The sequence below is a fragment of the Branchiostoma belcheri genome, unplaced genomic scaffold (genome assembly GCF_001625305.1).
Source record: "Branchiostoma belcheri isolate BF01 breed outbred unplaced genomic scaffold, Haploidv18h27 scaffold118, whole genome shotgun sequence".
NCBI lineage: Eukaryota > Metazoa > Chordata > Leptocardii > Amphioxiformes > Branchiostomatidae > Branchiostoma > Branchiostoma belcheri.
Window position 1 is genome coordinate 334117 of NW_017802580.1, and position 16511 is coordinate 350627.

At 38.6% G+C, this 16511-nt stretch overlaps 1 protein-coding gene across 1 annotated transcript in view; it reads left to right on the forward strand.

Moving 5' to 3' along the window:
• Window positions 1-15885, forward strand: part of LOC109462533 — a 51577-nt gene extending 35692 nt beyond the window's left edge. The window contains exons 16-30 of the mRNA XM_019759085.1: window positions 584-1215; window positions 2017-2226; window positions 2718-2846; window positions 3628-3747; window positions 4529-4742; window positions 5317-5459; window positions 6782-7003; window positions 7343-7540; window positions 8010-8131; window positions 8382-8426; window positions 8713-8822; window positions 9188-9369; window positions 10005-10346; window positions 14363-14495; window positions 15034-15885. Coding sequence (XP_019614644.1) covers window positions 584-1215; window positions 2017-2226; window positions 2718-2846; window positions 3628-3747; window positions 4529-4742; window positions 5317-5459; window positions 6782-7003; window positions 7343-7540; window positions 8010-8131; window positions 8382-8426; window positions 8713-8822; window positions 9188-9369; window positions 10005-10346; window positions 14363-14495; window positions 15034-15430 — 3199 coding nt within the window. The 3' untranslated portion in view covers window positions 15431-15885. The remainder of the gene's footprint in view (window positions 1-583; window positions 1216-2016; window positions 2227-2717; window positions 2847-3627; window positions 3748-4528; window positions 4743-5316; window positions 5460-6781; window positions 7004-7342; window positions 7541-8009; window positions 8132-8381; window positions 8427-8712; window positions 8823-9187; window positions 9370-10004; window positions 10347-14362; window positions 14496-15033) is intronic.
• Window positions 15886-16511: the final 626 nt, after the last annotated feature.

Here is a 16511-nt window from a genome sequence, read left to right on the forward strand (position 1 = left end):
CCATGTAGGGTTGCTAGCCGGAGCTTCTATTGCGTGCGATCTACGTGTGATCAGAAAATACCCCCCCCCCCAAAAAAAAGGCCGATCCGGGAACGTCTGAAAAGGAGGGTATTATACATGAGGAAAGTAACACTGGTGAGATATCATCGTGTGTAGTTATGGAAGTGGAACTAATGTGCTATTCTAAGAACTGACACCAGTGCAGATGTTCGTAATTATATTGGACTGAAACATTAGTGTCACTTTCTGCACCTAAATACAGGTATCAAGGTCTTTATATATAATGTCCTTGCAGGGTTAAAAGAAAATATGTTGCGATACTAAGTTTGACGCTTTTAATCAATATTTTGAACATAAAACCAATTTGTCATTTAGGTGCATTAGATCTGAAAGGCACACTGTTCAACACTTTGAATCGACTCTGTGGTGATTTGTGTGTCGATTTTAAACATTGTTTTTTTTTTTCTGTACCCTGGTAAATGAATTGAAATTTTGCAGGCGTATGCTAGGATCATGCTCATGATTATGATATTGATATTAAAAGTGATCTTGATTTATATTTTTTCAGTCCTTGAACCGCAAGCACCATGTGGCGGACTGCCACGGTTGTTGTTCTTCTTTGCTCCTTCTTCTGCGGTCTCCAGTCTCAGAGTTCAGTAGCTCCAACATCTGCCCCAGTAAGTAACCCTGCAACACCTAGTGCACAGTCTACCGCGGCAAGTAACACCTCCAGCCCGAGTGTTACCGAGTCCACCACGAACAACAACACCCCATCCCCGAATGTTACCGAGTCCACCACGAACAACAACACCCCATCCCCGAATGTTACCGAGTCCACTACGAACAACAACACCCCATCCCCGAGTGTTACCGAGTCCACCACGAGAAACAACACCCCATCCCCGAGTGTTACCGAGTCCACCACGAGAAACAACACCCCATCCCCGAATGTTACCGAGTCCACAACGAACAACAACACCCCAAACCCGAATGCTACCGAGTCTACCACAAGCAACAACACCCCAAACCCTAATGCTACCGAGTCTACCACGAACAACAACACCACCCTTGACATGCCTCCGAGTCTACCCACCCCACAGAACGCCACGCCCCAGGTCTCTCCCCCGCCGATGAACAACAGCACCTCGAGCTGGTCCGGGTCAGGGTCCGGGTCAGGGACAGATGCTGAAGGTTCCGGTTCTGGCTCCCCCTCCCGTAAGTTTCTACATTTATTCACTCTAGTGACTTCTCTGCCGTTTTAATATCAACGTTTCAGGATTTGACCAAAAGAAAACATCATGAAATTGTTTCATAAAATTGACAATGCGAATTATATAGTTGGGGATATAAACATGCCCCAGCATAATTTTGAAGTTACCAACCAACCACATCCCCGCTTACGATAAAGCTGTCAAAGTGTTATTTGTTATTCAGGATTTCTGCTTGTTCACGAGGGGTAATTTATTCTCGTTAGGCCTTTGCTAAGTTGATCTTTTATTATTGTTTTAATGTTATGTTATGACATAGTTGGATATCCCCATGAATTCTTTGAAAAACACAAAAGTGTTAATGGACTAAATTCCCCTCCTAGCTCTGATTGGCGGATGTTTTTCCGCCAATGAGATATAGGAGGTTACCATGTAATCCTATCTTTCAAATAGCTCTGTTAGCATTTAATTTGATATTTTAATGTCTTGGGGTAGTGAGAATACGGCGCACAGATATGTCAACTTTGTATATTTAAATGTTAATTGTACCTTTTTTGTTGTGTGGCGCTGTTAATATTATAAGTTGTTAACTTGAGTGCAGCGTCACACTGTCCTTGTTATGTTTTTATGTTTTGATGAATAAAAAGAAACACAGAAGGCGATAATTCTGTCATTTAAAAATATACACAAGCAAAGAAACAAATTAAAACTTTGGCCAAAGCACATGATTCGCCATACTCTGGTCTCGAGTTATCACAATAAGATTGCACCGTAATATTCTCATTTTCAACGGCATATCCATTTTCAGAGTCCGGCACATTTGTGCAGAAGACGGGGCCCAGTGGAACAGTAAGCAGCCCGAACTATCCCAGCCAGTACCCGAACAGTCAGGACTACCGGTACCTGATCACCGTCACTCCACCAAAGGTCGTACAGCTCAGCTTCACGGCGTTTAATGTGGAGAACAACTGGGACTTCGTCTACTTGTACGATGGAAACACAACTGAGAATCAAATAGGTAAGCTACATGCACACACACACACACACACACACACAAATGTACACGCCGTAATACATAAATACATACATGCATATATATTCACACATACTAGTACCTATACGCACGCTCGCGCACAGACACGCACATACTGCGGTCGGAGTTTCTGTTAGTAACATTGTATTTTTAACACAAAAAAAGAACTTACCCAAATTTTCCACTTTTCAACACACACGCAGAGAGAGAGAGAGAGACAGAGAGAGAGATAAAGAGAGAGATAGAGAGAGAGAGAGAGAATCCCGCACATGCATATATTATGTTATCGCCACTGTCAACAGATTTTTGTGTGTATAATTATGTATAATTCTTTCCCTTTAACCCATTCATGTACATGTAATGTTGTTTGCTGGCTTTCATTTTCATCATTATGCCAGATTCATGAGTACAGAAGTATGTAAACATATTCATTATTGCACCGAAAATGAATTAAAGTTTTTTTTTTCTTTACTTAGTTCGTTTAACTGGTTCGACCATGCCATCCCCTGTGACGTCGACTGGGAACACCATGCTGGTTCGATTCACCTCTGACTACAGTGTGACCAGACAAGGGTTCCAGGCTTCATACACTGCCGTTGTAAAAGGTCAGGATAGTTACATTATCTCTACATGAAGAGCACTGCGCCAGTAAGAAAGTATTACTGTCAAACGTTTTTGTCAAAGCCTTACTGTCAAACGCTTTTGTCAAACATTTGTTACCTCCATGAAAAATGGAGGTATTGTTTTTGGCGTGTCTGTGTGTGTGTCTGTCTGCCTGTGTTTGCGTTTCCGCACATTTGTAATCAGCATAACTTCATAACGCCTTTATGGATTGTGGTAATATTTGGCGTGCTGATAAGTCTTAGGAAGACAAACGTCAAGGTCAAATATGGGCCTCCTGGTGGATGACTTTGGTACTGCAGCAGAACTTCCGGTTTTTGTGTCTTTTGTCCTGAACATGCTATATGGTCTTGTTTTTTTGCTGACAGATAGCTTTTCCTGTCTGGAATAAGTGGTATGGGTTAGGTCCCCCTAGCAGCTTGTTCTGGAACTGCAGGGGACTTTCTGGCGAAACCTTTTAAAGCCAATAAGTCCAGATAGGAACAACTTATTTTTATCATTTTTGGTGTTTGGTGCTGAGAGAGAGTTGTATATGATTAAATGCAAATTATGCAAATGAGGACTTAATTTGCATAATTAAGTAGGGAATTCTATAATTACAGTGTTTTATATAATAGCTCTTTTATACATGTAATCCATTTTTTTTAAATTCCATAAGCGAAATTACATAGTATCGTATGAAAAAATAAAATATTGCATAGCATTTCTTTTTTTTTGTGACGCGTCAGGAGCGGTGACTATTGTATTTGGTTTTCTGCCTTCCAGTGTTCGCCAACTGTTCGGTGGGGCAGTACCGTTGCGGAGACGACGTGACCTGTGTGGAGTCATGGAAACGGTGTAACGGAGAGGTCGACTGCAGTGACGGCAGCGACGAAGCATCTTGTAGTAAGTCCTACATCCTACTTTAAAATCCAATTTTATCGTCATTTCCCCTCAAAACGGGGGTTACACGTGCTTGCATCAAATGCAAGTTTTTTGTTCGTTTTTTAGCTAGATTTTTATGTTTGGATGCCCTTCCTGACGTCAATCCAAACCCTAGTAGGGCCCAGGATCCCTCTAACTGGAATACGTGTTAAGTGCCTTTTTCAAGGGCACAACGTCTGGGTGCATGTCCGGACATGTCTTGGTCAAACCCTGGGGATTGCACCTAGGTCTCCTTGCTTTACAGTCGGATGCTCTATCCACTACACCACACCGATGACACCTTGCAGTTTTTTTTATATGGTTATCGATATGATACCTTCAAGTGACTCGTATTGTATCCTTACATAACCATCCGCCCTTCGGCCTAACAGACCAGCTTTTATATTAAACGTTACACCCAATATTTTACATGTACATTGATTTGCATTGATGGCAACGGGTTTTCGACCACCGCAATTCTTGGTTGATGACTTTTACATTAGAAGGCATCACTGCATCTTGTTCTTTTCTAGGCTGGTATTAGATACTTAGTGGTTGGTACGTCCACCAGTTTGATTATCGGTCATTTTGTACATCATGCATAGTCTGGGCATTTTTCGTCTGCCTTTCAGCGGAACCCATTGTATATTTCTTTTTGGAAGGTTTGGTCTATAGATTGTTGAAACAAAAAGATTAACCTTAAACATGTAACTACCAACACAGTCGAACTTTAATTAGAAATGACCTCTTTATGTTTCTGCAGATTGTGAAGGCATCCCGCCCAGTTTCACCCTGTGCAGAGTCCTGCCATACGTTAACGCTGGTTTTCCCAACCCGTTCAACCACAAGACAGTACAAGAAGTCAGAGACCCCGGTTTTCTCAATAACTTTCAGACGCTCTCGGATTCCAGGTGTCACCCTGAGGTTAATGAGTTAATCTGTGCTCTTCTTCTGCCCAACTGCAACCAAACTCAGAGGTAAGATCGCGTATTTTCATAGTATTCGTAAACTCTAGTGTGCAATGTAGTCATATGGAATACTTTTGGCAAATTGTTGACTCAAAATCTAAACATCTTGGATTCGAATATTCCTCTATTTATGACTGGAATGTACTACTAAACACCGCATGGTAGAGTTGTGTTACAAAATATAAATGAGTATAAAAAATATATGACCTTAATTACGTTTGGGATCGCATTCCTGTCAGATCATCACTTGATGAAGCCAAAGAAATGATTAGAATTGTTCAAAACACATTGACAAGTGATCATTTATAGAAACAATAAATTACTTAGGTCGATAACGGTTAGACATCCAGGTAATACGATACGCCAAAAAGTAGTTACTCAAGCAACTGAATATGATTTTGAAAACGTCAGACGTTTCAGCTAGTGTCCATTAGCTTTCGTCAGTGACTGAGAGACCAGAGGGAAAATGCAGGTTTATAAGCACAACCTATTGATTGATATGCCCCGAGGACAGACAACGAGGACAGACAACGCTTAAGCTCCTGTTACTTACTCATATGATGTCATATTTCCTATATTACAGCCGACACCAGCTACCATGTCGGTCGTGGTGCGAAGAGGTGCGAGATTCTTGCAAGAATCAGGCGCTGATATCATCCTTGCCCTCTTGCGGGATATTCCCGAACAGCAGCTGCTACAACATTGCGCCATCAAAGAAGGATGGTGGTGAGTTATCTTACAGCATTTATGATCATTACCTTCGCCAAGAAGGTTATGTGACATAGTGTTTTCGTTGGCATTTGTGTGTCTGTGTGTGTGTATGTGGGTACCTTAAAGAATGCTTGACATATTAAAATGATAATTATGAAAATCAGCAGCTAATTAGCATAATTAATGAGGAAATGCTTTAAATCTGCTACCTTCCATGATTATTCAAACATGTGGCATGTGTAATTCTAAAGAAGAACATTGGCAGATAGTTTTTATGCAAATGTGTGCCTAATTTGCATAATTAATGAGAATCGTCAACATTCGTCAACAAGGCCCAAGGGTAACATCATCGAGACGCCTGTCGCCACAAAAAGACAGACTTCTGCATCGATTCATAACGTTTATTCTATCTCGTATAGCAATCAGCACGGAAGTATTTTTGGGTGGCTAAGTTATGCGTCTGTGTCTCTGTATGTCACAATTGCTTCCAGTGTGTAGTGGGTGGGCTTTCATTTTGCCTGCGGCTTGATAGAAAAATCATCGTAAGGTTTATTCTATCTCGTAGAGCAATCAGAACAGAAACATTGTTTTGGGTGGCTAAGTTGTGCGTCTGTGTCTCTGTATGTCACAATTGCTTCCAGCACGTAGTGGTTGGGCTTTTATTTAGCCTGGGGTTTTATACAAAAATCATTCCCCGAGGTGACACAGCACGCGCCAGGTAGGAGTAAGTTGGCAGTATATGGGGAAATTGTATGGGAAAGGAATTGTTATTCAAGAAATTGGATACATTTTGAAAACTGTCTGACGCTGCAAGTAGCATCCTCTTCTTTTCATCAGTGACGATTCGATTTCTGGTGTAAGAAAGAGTACTAGTAATTTCTAATAAAACCGTACATAACATCCACAGTTCGAATACTTTCACGAAATATATGTAGTTTCTGGACGTCAATGAAATTCAAGTATTTCGTAAAAGTATTCGAACTGTGGATGTTATGTACGGTTTTATTAGACATTACTCCCCTTTCTTACACCAGAAATCGAATCGTCACTGATGAAAAGTGGTAAATGCTACTTGAAACGTCTTAGACAGTTTTTTAAAATGTATCCAAGTGCTTGAGAAAAAATTCCTTGTGAATATTGCTATCCGGATGTCTACCCTTCATCGACATACTCTATTTTCTTAATTTCCCCGGCCCCATACACTGCCAACTTACTCCTACTTGGCGCGTGCTAGGTCACCTTAAGGCATGATTTCTCTATCAAACCGCAACCGAAATGAAAACAGAAATTATACTTTTATAAATTAAACATACTTTCCCCTTTGTTCTTCATTCTAGATGAGTGTTACAGGGGAAATGGAGCGAATTATAGAGGAAACGTGAACAAACCGCCATCGGGGAAGACCTGTGAACGGTGGGACTTGGACACACACAAGAGCCTGCTGACGACCGCAGCCTGGGCAAACCTAGAGGGCAACCTTTGTCGGAACCCTGACTGGACGAGACCATACTGTTACATCGAGGGGGGTTTCGAGGAGTGTGACATCGTTCCCTGTGACGGTATGCCTACAGAAGTATTCGGGTGTAATGCTGCATTATGTAAGATCAGGATTATTAAAAAAATATGTTTCCTTATAATTGTTTTGCAACGTAAGCTGAACAAATCACTCTCCCATTGCAAAAAAAAGTGTAATTTGGACTTACCTAAGTAAAAAGTATACCTAATTTTACAGTTTAAAGTTAACTTTTGTTCCAACACAAAAAAAATCTCTCGTGGGCTTCTTCAGCAGACTGGTCGAAATCTCTAGGTGAGAGAATTTCTTCGTGTTGGACCAAAAGTTGTAACATTAAACATGTAACTACAAACACAGGTGAACTTTCGTGGTAATTTCTTTACAGTCGTTGGCTGCAAAGATCCTGGGAAACCAAACTTCGGCCAAAGAAGCCCTCTACTGAAGTTTTACAGAGAAGGAGATCGGATCACGTTTACGTGTGACAGAGGCTACAAGTTCAAGGAGGACTCGCCACCGAACAGGGCGCAGTGTGTCGTCAACGGAACCGAAGCAAAGTGGTCTACAGTCGTGCCTAACTGTGAAGGTTAGTACTACACCTACTGTAAAGGTTAGATGTTAATGCCACACGTACCCATTTATTCGGCGTTAAAAAGTGACCAGATGGCCAAACAAGCTACCGAGGCCCAATCAAGGATTTAATCGATTAGATGATTGGTTGATTAATGGATTGATTGATTGATTGACAGATCAGAAGATTAAAGTATGACGAAGAACTTGGTCAATTACCTTAAAATGGCCGATGGTGACGCGACTAAAGAATCACTTTTTGTGTTCTTTTAGAAACGTTTAAACTATAAATTTCCATAATAGATATCACATCAAAAGGAATCGTGTTTCCCGGTGAATTCTAAATATATATTTTTTTTAGATGTACACTTGCAACATCTCGTTTGCAAGATCTTTAGGCACATAACTTATGAATGTAAACAAAAAAAACATGACTTGGCATCCTATCACAGTTTACCAACAGTAATGTTTGTACTATTTTACAGTGGACCATAATTGGAAGCTGACAAAGGACATCTTCAGCACTGAGGTGTACAACAAGGCCTTTGCTCCCTCAAGGGGCAAAAATGTGCACGTCCATGCTTACATCGAGAACGTCATATCGTTGGTAAGTTTAAAACATGCAGACATAAGGAGGGCAAATTGAACATTCTCTTTCGTTTCTTCTTTCATTTCGAAGCCACCTTCATCTAGCTAAAGATTCTGATGCATTTTTGTGGTTCATATGAGCTGGGGTTCGCCAGGACTCAATTTATTTAAAGAAATGCATTTAAGAATAGCAGCGCAGATGACGTTGACTTAAAAGTTTGGTTACAATGTTTACAATAATTAATAATTACTTATTTCAAACTTCTTAGGATGAAAAGAATGAACAGATCGTGACGGCTGTTAAGATGGCATTGGTAAGTATGACAATCTCTTTCTCTGTGTCCCTCTCAATACATGTTTGTTTATATGGTTATATATAATAAATAATAATACCAATTAGTGTTTTTTAGTTAACTTCATACAATCAACTCTGCAATACTCTGCAATGATACAAATCCTTTACCAATTACTAGCTATGTTCATACAAATCTATACATAAATTATTGTTTCTTTTAACTGACAAGACTCTAATTATTGACCAATTCAACATAAAATGACATCATGTGTTATAACATTTCCTTTTTTATTATTTTGTGCTAGGAATGGGAAGACGAGCGTTTGCAATGGCAGGCGAGTGAGTACGGGGGTTTGGACGCCATTTACGTTGGTGATAGCACGGTCTGGAAGCCTGGCTTATCGCTTAAACGGAAGTACGTCTTTTTTTTTCTTCTCATCTTTGATACAGATTTCAATTAATGGCTTATGATGAAAAAATTAATCTCTGAAGTTATGCTTTATGTGATGCTGAAACATACTTGTATACATATGTATTGCATTTGCCATCTTTATTATACTCGCAGTTCACTCCATATGTAATACCCCCACCCCCAAATAAAAAAATAAACTACATCAAGTATGGTACCCGCCGGCGTTAACTGCGTTTAGCAATTTAAATTGGTTGCTTTATCACTCCATTCAATAATTTGGCTAGATTCTTCCGAACCTTTAGCAAACAATCATATACATGTATGACGATTAACTTAAAAAACTGTTTCTCTATTTCTCTCATAATCAGCTTTAATACAGAGTATACTGGCGGCTTCCCTGAAACTAATCTAAGAGTTACCGACAAGGGAAAGGTATATGGCACCTTAGAGTTTCTGGCCTCCACAACATGTGACTTGGACCCGTTCCTGTTTCCACAAGACAACATGACATGTCCCGTCTGCCTGAAGGGAGGACCGGAAACGATAATAGGTACATTTGTACTCTTGGAATCATGATATTTATAACAGAAAAAATATAGCTCTTAGAGATATAACAATGTTTTTTCATCAATTTCTATCAATGAATAATATAATTTGTTGTGCATGTGCATTCTTTTACGAGCTAAGGTCGTGGTGATAGGTTATTTGCTAATAACTAATACAACTAGAATTATATTAGAGTGCGGTATCTTTTTACAACTACAATGGCTAATGTATACTCGAAAGTACTGTAAAAACCTCTTCTGGCTTTCAAATATGTTGCATTCACAACATATCTGACGGAGCTTATAAAACATAGTTTTATCTGTAAATTTTCTGCTAATTCAGAAAAAAAACGTATTTGAATTACTAAATAGTCCATATTTTATGTTTAATATAGATGGACAATGAGTATAAGTACAGTAATATAGTAAAAGTAGTACAGTAGTAGCTCGGTAAATAATTTCATCAGGTTGCTGAATGGTTGAGTATCAAAGTTGTTTATTTACTATAGACAAGTGTGTCTGGTAAACAAGTTGTTGTGAATAAACTTCTATTTATATTTAGTACAGTATAACGTTTTTAATCAATGACAATGTTGCGATGAAATGCCAATTTTTGTTTCTTTCTTTCTTTTTCACAAAGCATGTTCCGAGACTATACCAGACAAAGAAGAGAAAGAATTCCTGACCTGTAGCAAGACCAGCGATCGGATTCTCACCGGAGAGTGGGCGGGCCGTGTCACTCTCTCAGCCGGCAACAACACCGCCTGCCTCACGATAACAATCCAACGGGATCCTAGCTACCACTACGCTACAACCATCTCTCCCTGCATCATCCTTGTCGTCCTCATGATCATCACCTTCATCATGCCCATTGATAAAGGTGACAGGATTGGATTCGGCGTCACCGTGCTGCTGTCCATGGTGGTGTCGCTGGTCGTCGTTACAGGTTTCTTGCCTGTAAAAGGAACCCTGCCATTCATCGGTAAGACGTTACAGACATTGTACTTTCGAGTACAGAAACATTATTTTGGGTGGCTTACTGAGAAATTTGTATGTTTGCTGTTAGAGTAGCGACGGTGAAGTTTTGGTATGGTTTTGACTGCTAGGGGGGGGGGAGGATGTCAGAGGTTATGTCCAAGGATTCACAAGGTATTATTTTACCCGATAAACATAGGGTTGTTTCTTTAATCTGTCTATTCTCCTACCAGTTATAATCATCTCTAATTATAAAGAGCTACTTCTCATATTTCCAAACTACATAGCAATAATTCCGACATAATTTGGTGTAAACTAGATAAGAACTACTTTGGTTTCGACAAGGATGTGATTCTGGGTTGCCTGTATCTGCCTCCTGAAAACTCGCCAATTTTTGCGACAAAAAAAGAATACATTATTTGAAGATCTAACTGATGAAATAGCTAAATTCAATAGCATGGGGCATATCTTACTTCTTGGTGATTTAAATTCTAGAACAGCTAATTTACAAGAAAAACTCTTTGATGGTTTTGACGAAAATGCCTCTGAAATCAACCTAAAACCTAGACTCAGTACAGACACTATAAATAACAGATACGGTAGGGAACTAATTGACCTATGTTCAGCCGCTAATTTGATTATAACAAATGGAAGGTTATTGGGGATCTCCCAGGAAAAAGTACGTGCATAAAATACAATGGTACAAGCACGGTTGATTACTGTATTACTAGTCTGCATCTCTTCCCATTAGTTCAATATTTTAAAGTTCATGACCCATCCTGGATATCTGATCACTGTCAAATCTCAGTTTCCCTCAAATCAAACCACTCAAATTTTAGACATAAAGTTGAAGAAAAAAATAATGCTTACCCCAAAAAATACATCTGGGATGAAACTTCATGTAAAAAATTTCAAGAGGCTCTTAATTTACCGCAAATACAAAATGAAATACAACAATTCATGTCAAAACCCTACACAACCAACCAAGTAACAAATGTTGTTGCTGATTTTAACTGCATCATTAAGACAACAGCAGACCTGTCACTCAAATCAATTCGTGTTTCAAAACGGAAAAGAAAACCTATCACTAAACCATGGTACGACCAACAATGTCGGGATCTTAAATCAAGAATACGAGCACTGGCCGCAGAAATTAGAAAATCCCCATGGCGACAAGACAAAAGACAAGATTATGTATTTAAGATTAAGGAGTATAAAAACTGCTAAAAAGAGGAAAAACAGTATAATGAAGAAAAAATGAGATCTTTAACAAAATTAGCTAAGAACGAACCCAAAACATTTTGGAACGAAATAAATAAATTGCGAAATCTAGAAAATGGTACTAAGGTAGAGACAGGGGATCAAATCACAACTAATGAATGGCTGGATCATTTTAAAACAATAAATAAGAACATTGTGGTCGATACCGAAGAAAAAGAAAATATAGATAAAATTATTACATCACTTGAACAAGAAACAGAAAACCTCTAGACTTTGAGATTACTGAAGAGGAAATCCTAAATGGTTTATCTAGTTTAAAAAACAATAAGTCTAGTGGAACAGATTCTATAATTAATGAAATGTTGAAATATGGCGCCTCCAAACTTGTACAACCATTCAAAAAATGTTTAACATATTACTACAGTCTGGGCACTTTCCTCAGCAGTGGAGCCAGAGCACACTCGTTCCAATTTACAAAAGTGGCGAACCATCAAATCCAACCAATTACAGAGGAATAGCTATTTCTAGCTGTGTTGGCAAACTATTCACATTCATCTTAAATAAACGTCTACAACATTTCATGGAAAACTCAAACCTGCTATCTCCGTTTCAATCCGGATTCAGGAAAGATTTTAGAACCAGTGACAATGTCTTTGTTCTCAAAACATTAATCGACCAACAGATTTGTAAACCAGGGGGGAAACTATATGCTTGCTTTGTAGATTTTCGCAAAGCCTTTGATTCGGTTTGGCGAAACGGGTTACTTTATAAGCTTTTATCTTTAGGGATAGGGGGGAACTTCTTTAGGTTAATAAAATCAATGTATCACAACATAGATTATTGCGTCAAAACCCCACATGGCCTGTCACCCTACTTCAAATCGTTCTGCGGAGTGCAACAGGGCTGCAACCTGAGTCCTCTCCTCTTCAACATATTCATCAATGATTTCCCATCCTTATTAGATCCACATCCTGCGATGCCTTGACATTAAAAGATACTCCTATAAACAGCATATTTTGGGCCGACGACCTTGTGCTCGTATCCAAATCAGAATCAGGCCTAAACGAGTGTCTGAGGACGCTAGATCAATTTTGTTCCCTATGGAAATTACAAATAAATTAAGAACAAAACAAAAGTAATGATATTCTCAAAAAATGGGCGGACATACGATAATAAACACTCACCTTTCAAATGCCAAGGACAAGTTTTAGAGATAACTAACTTCTACACATACCTAGGGGTGGACATCACGCCTTCCGGATCATTTACCCGTGCTATTAAACAGTTAAGACTAAAGGCTCTACGGGCCTCTTTTGGATTGAAATCTTTTTTGTCATCAAACTCCAACCCATCCATCCCCCTAGCTATAGATCTATTCAACAGTTTGGTTAAACCTATCCTACTGTATTGCAGTGAACTTACTGGAATAAATGTGCAATGCAGAGACCTAATTTTTAAAGGAATTAATGAATGTCCCAATGAAAAGATCAGAACATCCATAGCCACAATTCTCAACCCGATATTAGGGTCGGAAATTGATTTACTGCGAGTCAGTCGCATAGGAAAGATATCAGACCCCTCGTCCTCCTGTACTCGCCCTCTTCTTGTTAGATTTAAGAAATATAGTGATAAACTGAACGTGATATACCAGTCAGACACTTTATTAAGAAACCAGAATATAACATTAGAACAACCAAAAATCTCATATGAAATACCTGACTTAGAATATGTACTTTTAAATTTTTGCAAAATTCTCCTCCATGTTCCGAAAGGATCTGTAAACGCCGCCGTAAGGGGTGAATTAGGAGTATTTCCCTTGTTCGTTGACAGTCAAACACAGCTGATTAAATATTGGTTAAGGTTAAATAATTTACCAAATGATAGGCTTGCTAAAAAAGCATACGACATTTCAGTTGAAGAAGACCATGACTGGGCTACTCACGTTCAGGACATTTTATGTAAACATGGGTTCCAAAATGTGTGGCTTAACCCCGCAGTTAATGCCAACCGTTTTGGAATCATATTTAAAGAGCGTCTGAAAGACACGTTTCTTTCTGGCTGGAGAGAACAACTTAGAAACACTAGTAAACTTCATACATATTCTAAAATCAAAAAGCATTTTGGCATGGAAGACTATCTCACATCAATTTATAATAAATCGTTCACAACTAGCATAACAAAATTGAGAATCAGCGCACATTGTCTTCAAATCGAAAAAGGTCGACACCACAACACACCAGCCACTCAGAGACTGTGTCCCACATGTAATGAGAATATTGAAGATGAATTTCACTTTGTTATGACATGTCCCACCTATAGAAAAGAAAGAGATTCATTGTTACAGACTATTACCACTAAGACAAAGTTCACCCAATCTGGTACACAGTACGATACATTCCATGAATTATTGTCATGTCCTACTACCCTATCTGCTTACGTAGGTCAATTTCTGTACACCTTATTTTATAAGCGAGACCAAATCATCAATTCATGAACATATTGTGACTCATATACTGTATAGATAGTAGTTTGTAGTAAGAAATGTAATAAGATAGTTTAGTTTTTTAGTATTGTTGTATTACTGCCACACATTGTACCATGTACGATTGTCGAGCAATAAAGTTCATTCATTCATTCATATTTTGAGAGGAAAATGGTTACCAACTAATGGTTTTGATGATGCACGTCCAAATTCTGAAAATTAAAACCAGAATTGGAATTGGAATAGAAGAAATGTACGACCCCCTAAAATGTTTTATCACATGTCTTTGTATGCATTAATAACGTGTTGTTTTATTGCAGCCATGTTGATCATCGTTGCCATGGGAATGATGGGCGGCTTCATGTTGGTGACCCTCTGTATCATCATCATCCATGACCGGAAGGGCAACTTACCTCCGTGGGCACGGAAGCTCTTCCTACGCCACCTGGCGAGGTATTGCCGTTGTACACATGTTAATACAATATATTGCAATTAACTTTTACTACATACTAATATACTAGAAGCTAAACTGGATTGGGTGAGTAAATGAAATTGGGTTAAGGAGTAAGTGGATGCGTAAGTGAGTGGGTAAAACTAGGAGTTAGTCCCCATAAAATACAGATCAAAGTACTTTAAAATTCCTAGAGCACAGCTCAAGCAGTAAATGGTATTGGTATTGAGACATGTTTAAAAATCCGTTAGTTCCACAGCTTTAGAGACACACAATGGACACAAAACAGTTACTCAAGCAATTAAATAGAATTGAAATCTGCCCAGCTGTATCTAGTTGCTAGTGCAGGTTTCTTGTGTATCTCATTTATCTTAATGTCTAACCATTCTCAACTTAGACGTACAATGTTCCTTGAACACGTTTTTGCACATCAAGCTTTGAGATGGTACCCGGGAAATGGAAATACTAGTATATCTTTTGAGAGATATCGAATAAGGTAGCATGCTAATTTCCTATGCCACATGTTCTCCCTTCCTCTAGGATTGTTTTCATGGGAGACCTGACCAGGAAGCTGCGCAAAAACGACGAAGACGATGATGGACAGAGAGACGAAATCTTTTGCAACTGGTCGGTGAGTAACAAGGTGCAACCCGATGGAGCTAACGGGACTGAGGTCGCAACCAACCAAGCCGTTAGGGCCCAGTCTAACGAAGTTAAATCGAACGTTCCGGGGTTGCAGGGCACACTGGATGAGCTGAAGAGCAGTGTCAGGCAGCTGTCTGGTAGCATTGAGGCTCTGGCGAAGGCAAACAGTGGAGATGAAGAAGAAGTTACAGAATACAATCTGTTGGCGTATGTTCTGGACAGGATCTGTCTTTTCCTGTACATAGCTGGCATTATCGTTGCCATACCCTGTACTCTATACCTCGGTAGGTAAGGATACAATATAATTAAAACGTTCTGTATGGCCATACGATAGAGTTAATAAATAATGATATTACTAAAAGACAGTCTGAGATATGGTTGGGACACATTTTTCTGTCATTGATTAACACTAGCTCAACGACACTTACCTCAAAATATTGGGCATGTATATATCCACACTAGCAAAACTACTGTGATTGTAATTTACGTATAGATATGAAATTTTATATTTGTTGCCAATGCGACAGGGTAATCCTAATGCTCAATAATGTACGTACGTATGTTTTTTTCTGTAAATGGCTAAAAATGGCTAAAACGTCACTATGTATCACTACATTTTTACTATAATATCAACATTGATTTACATGTTTAATGTTAAAGATGTTGATCCAATACTACGAATGGTTCCATTCTACGACTTAGATCAAACTTTTAAACTCTAAACTTTTAAATACCTCCACATATGGATTTTTATTATAACATTGATTAGCTTATCAATCATCCTTGAGCTCTCTGTTTCAACCATAATCAATACATACGCGTATATTATGTTATTGAAACATTATACTAACGACTTTAAATTTGATACAATTTGAAAAGTTTTGTAATCAAACTACCATTATATCCTCTGTACTTCTACAACGTAGTTAATCTATGTATAATGTAATATATGTATCTGTTTGTGCATATGTTTCTGCATGCCCGAATGTGTAATTGCGTTACTTGTATTTCTTAGACTAATAAATTGTGATGGACGTATAATTGTTACTAATTTGCAATAAATATGTATGAAGTTTCCACCCCATGCTTAGAACAGGTAAAACATTACTAGTGTAAGAATAGTTTAAATACGTTATCAAAAGACACCAATAAAAGGTGAAAAGGCAACAGGACGAATCAATAATAAATGAATAGATCTTAAATGGTCTTGGAATGTTCTAGATATGGTGTGTTATTAAATACTATTATATAAAATAAATTATATGTTATGAAAAAACATTTGCATTCAGGTTTCTTAAGTGCAACAGATATCAAGACAATCAGAGTCACAAGCAGATTTCGATATATCTTTTTATGTAACAACTCACTCAATG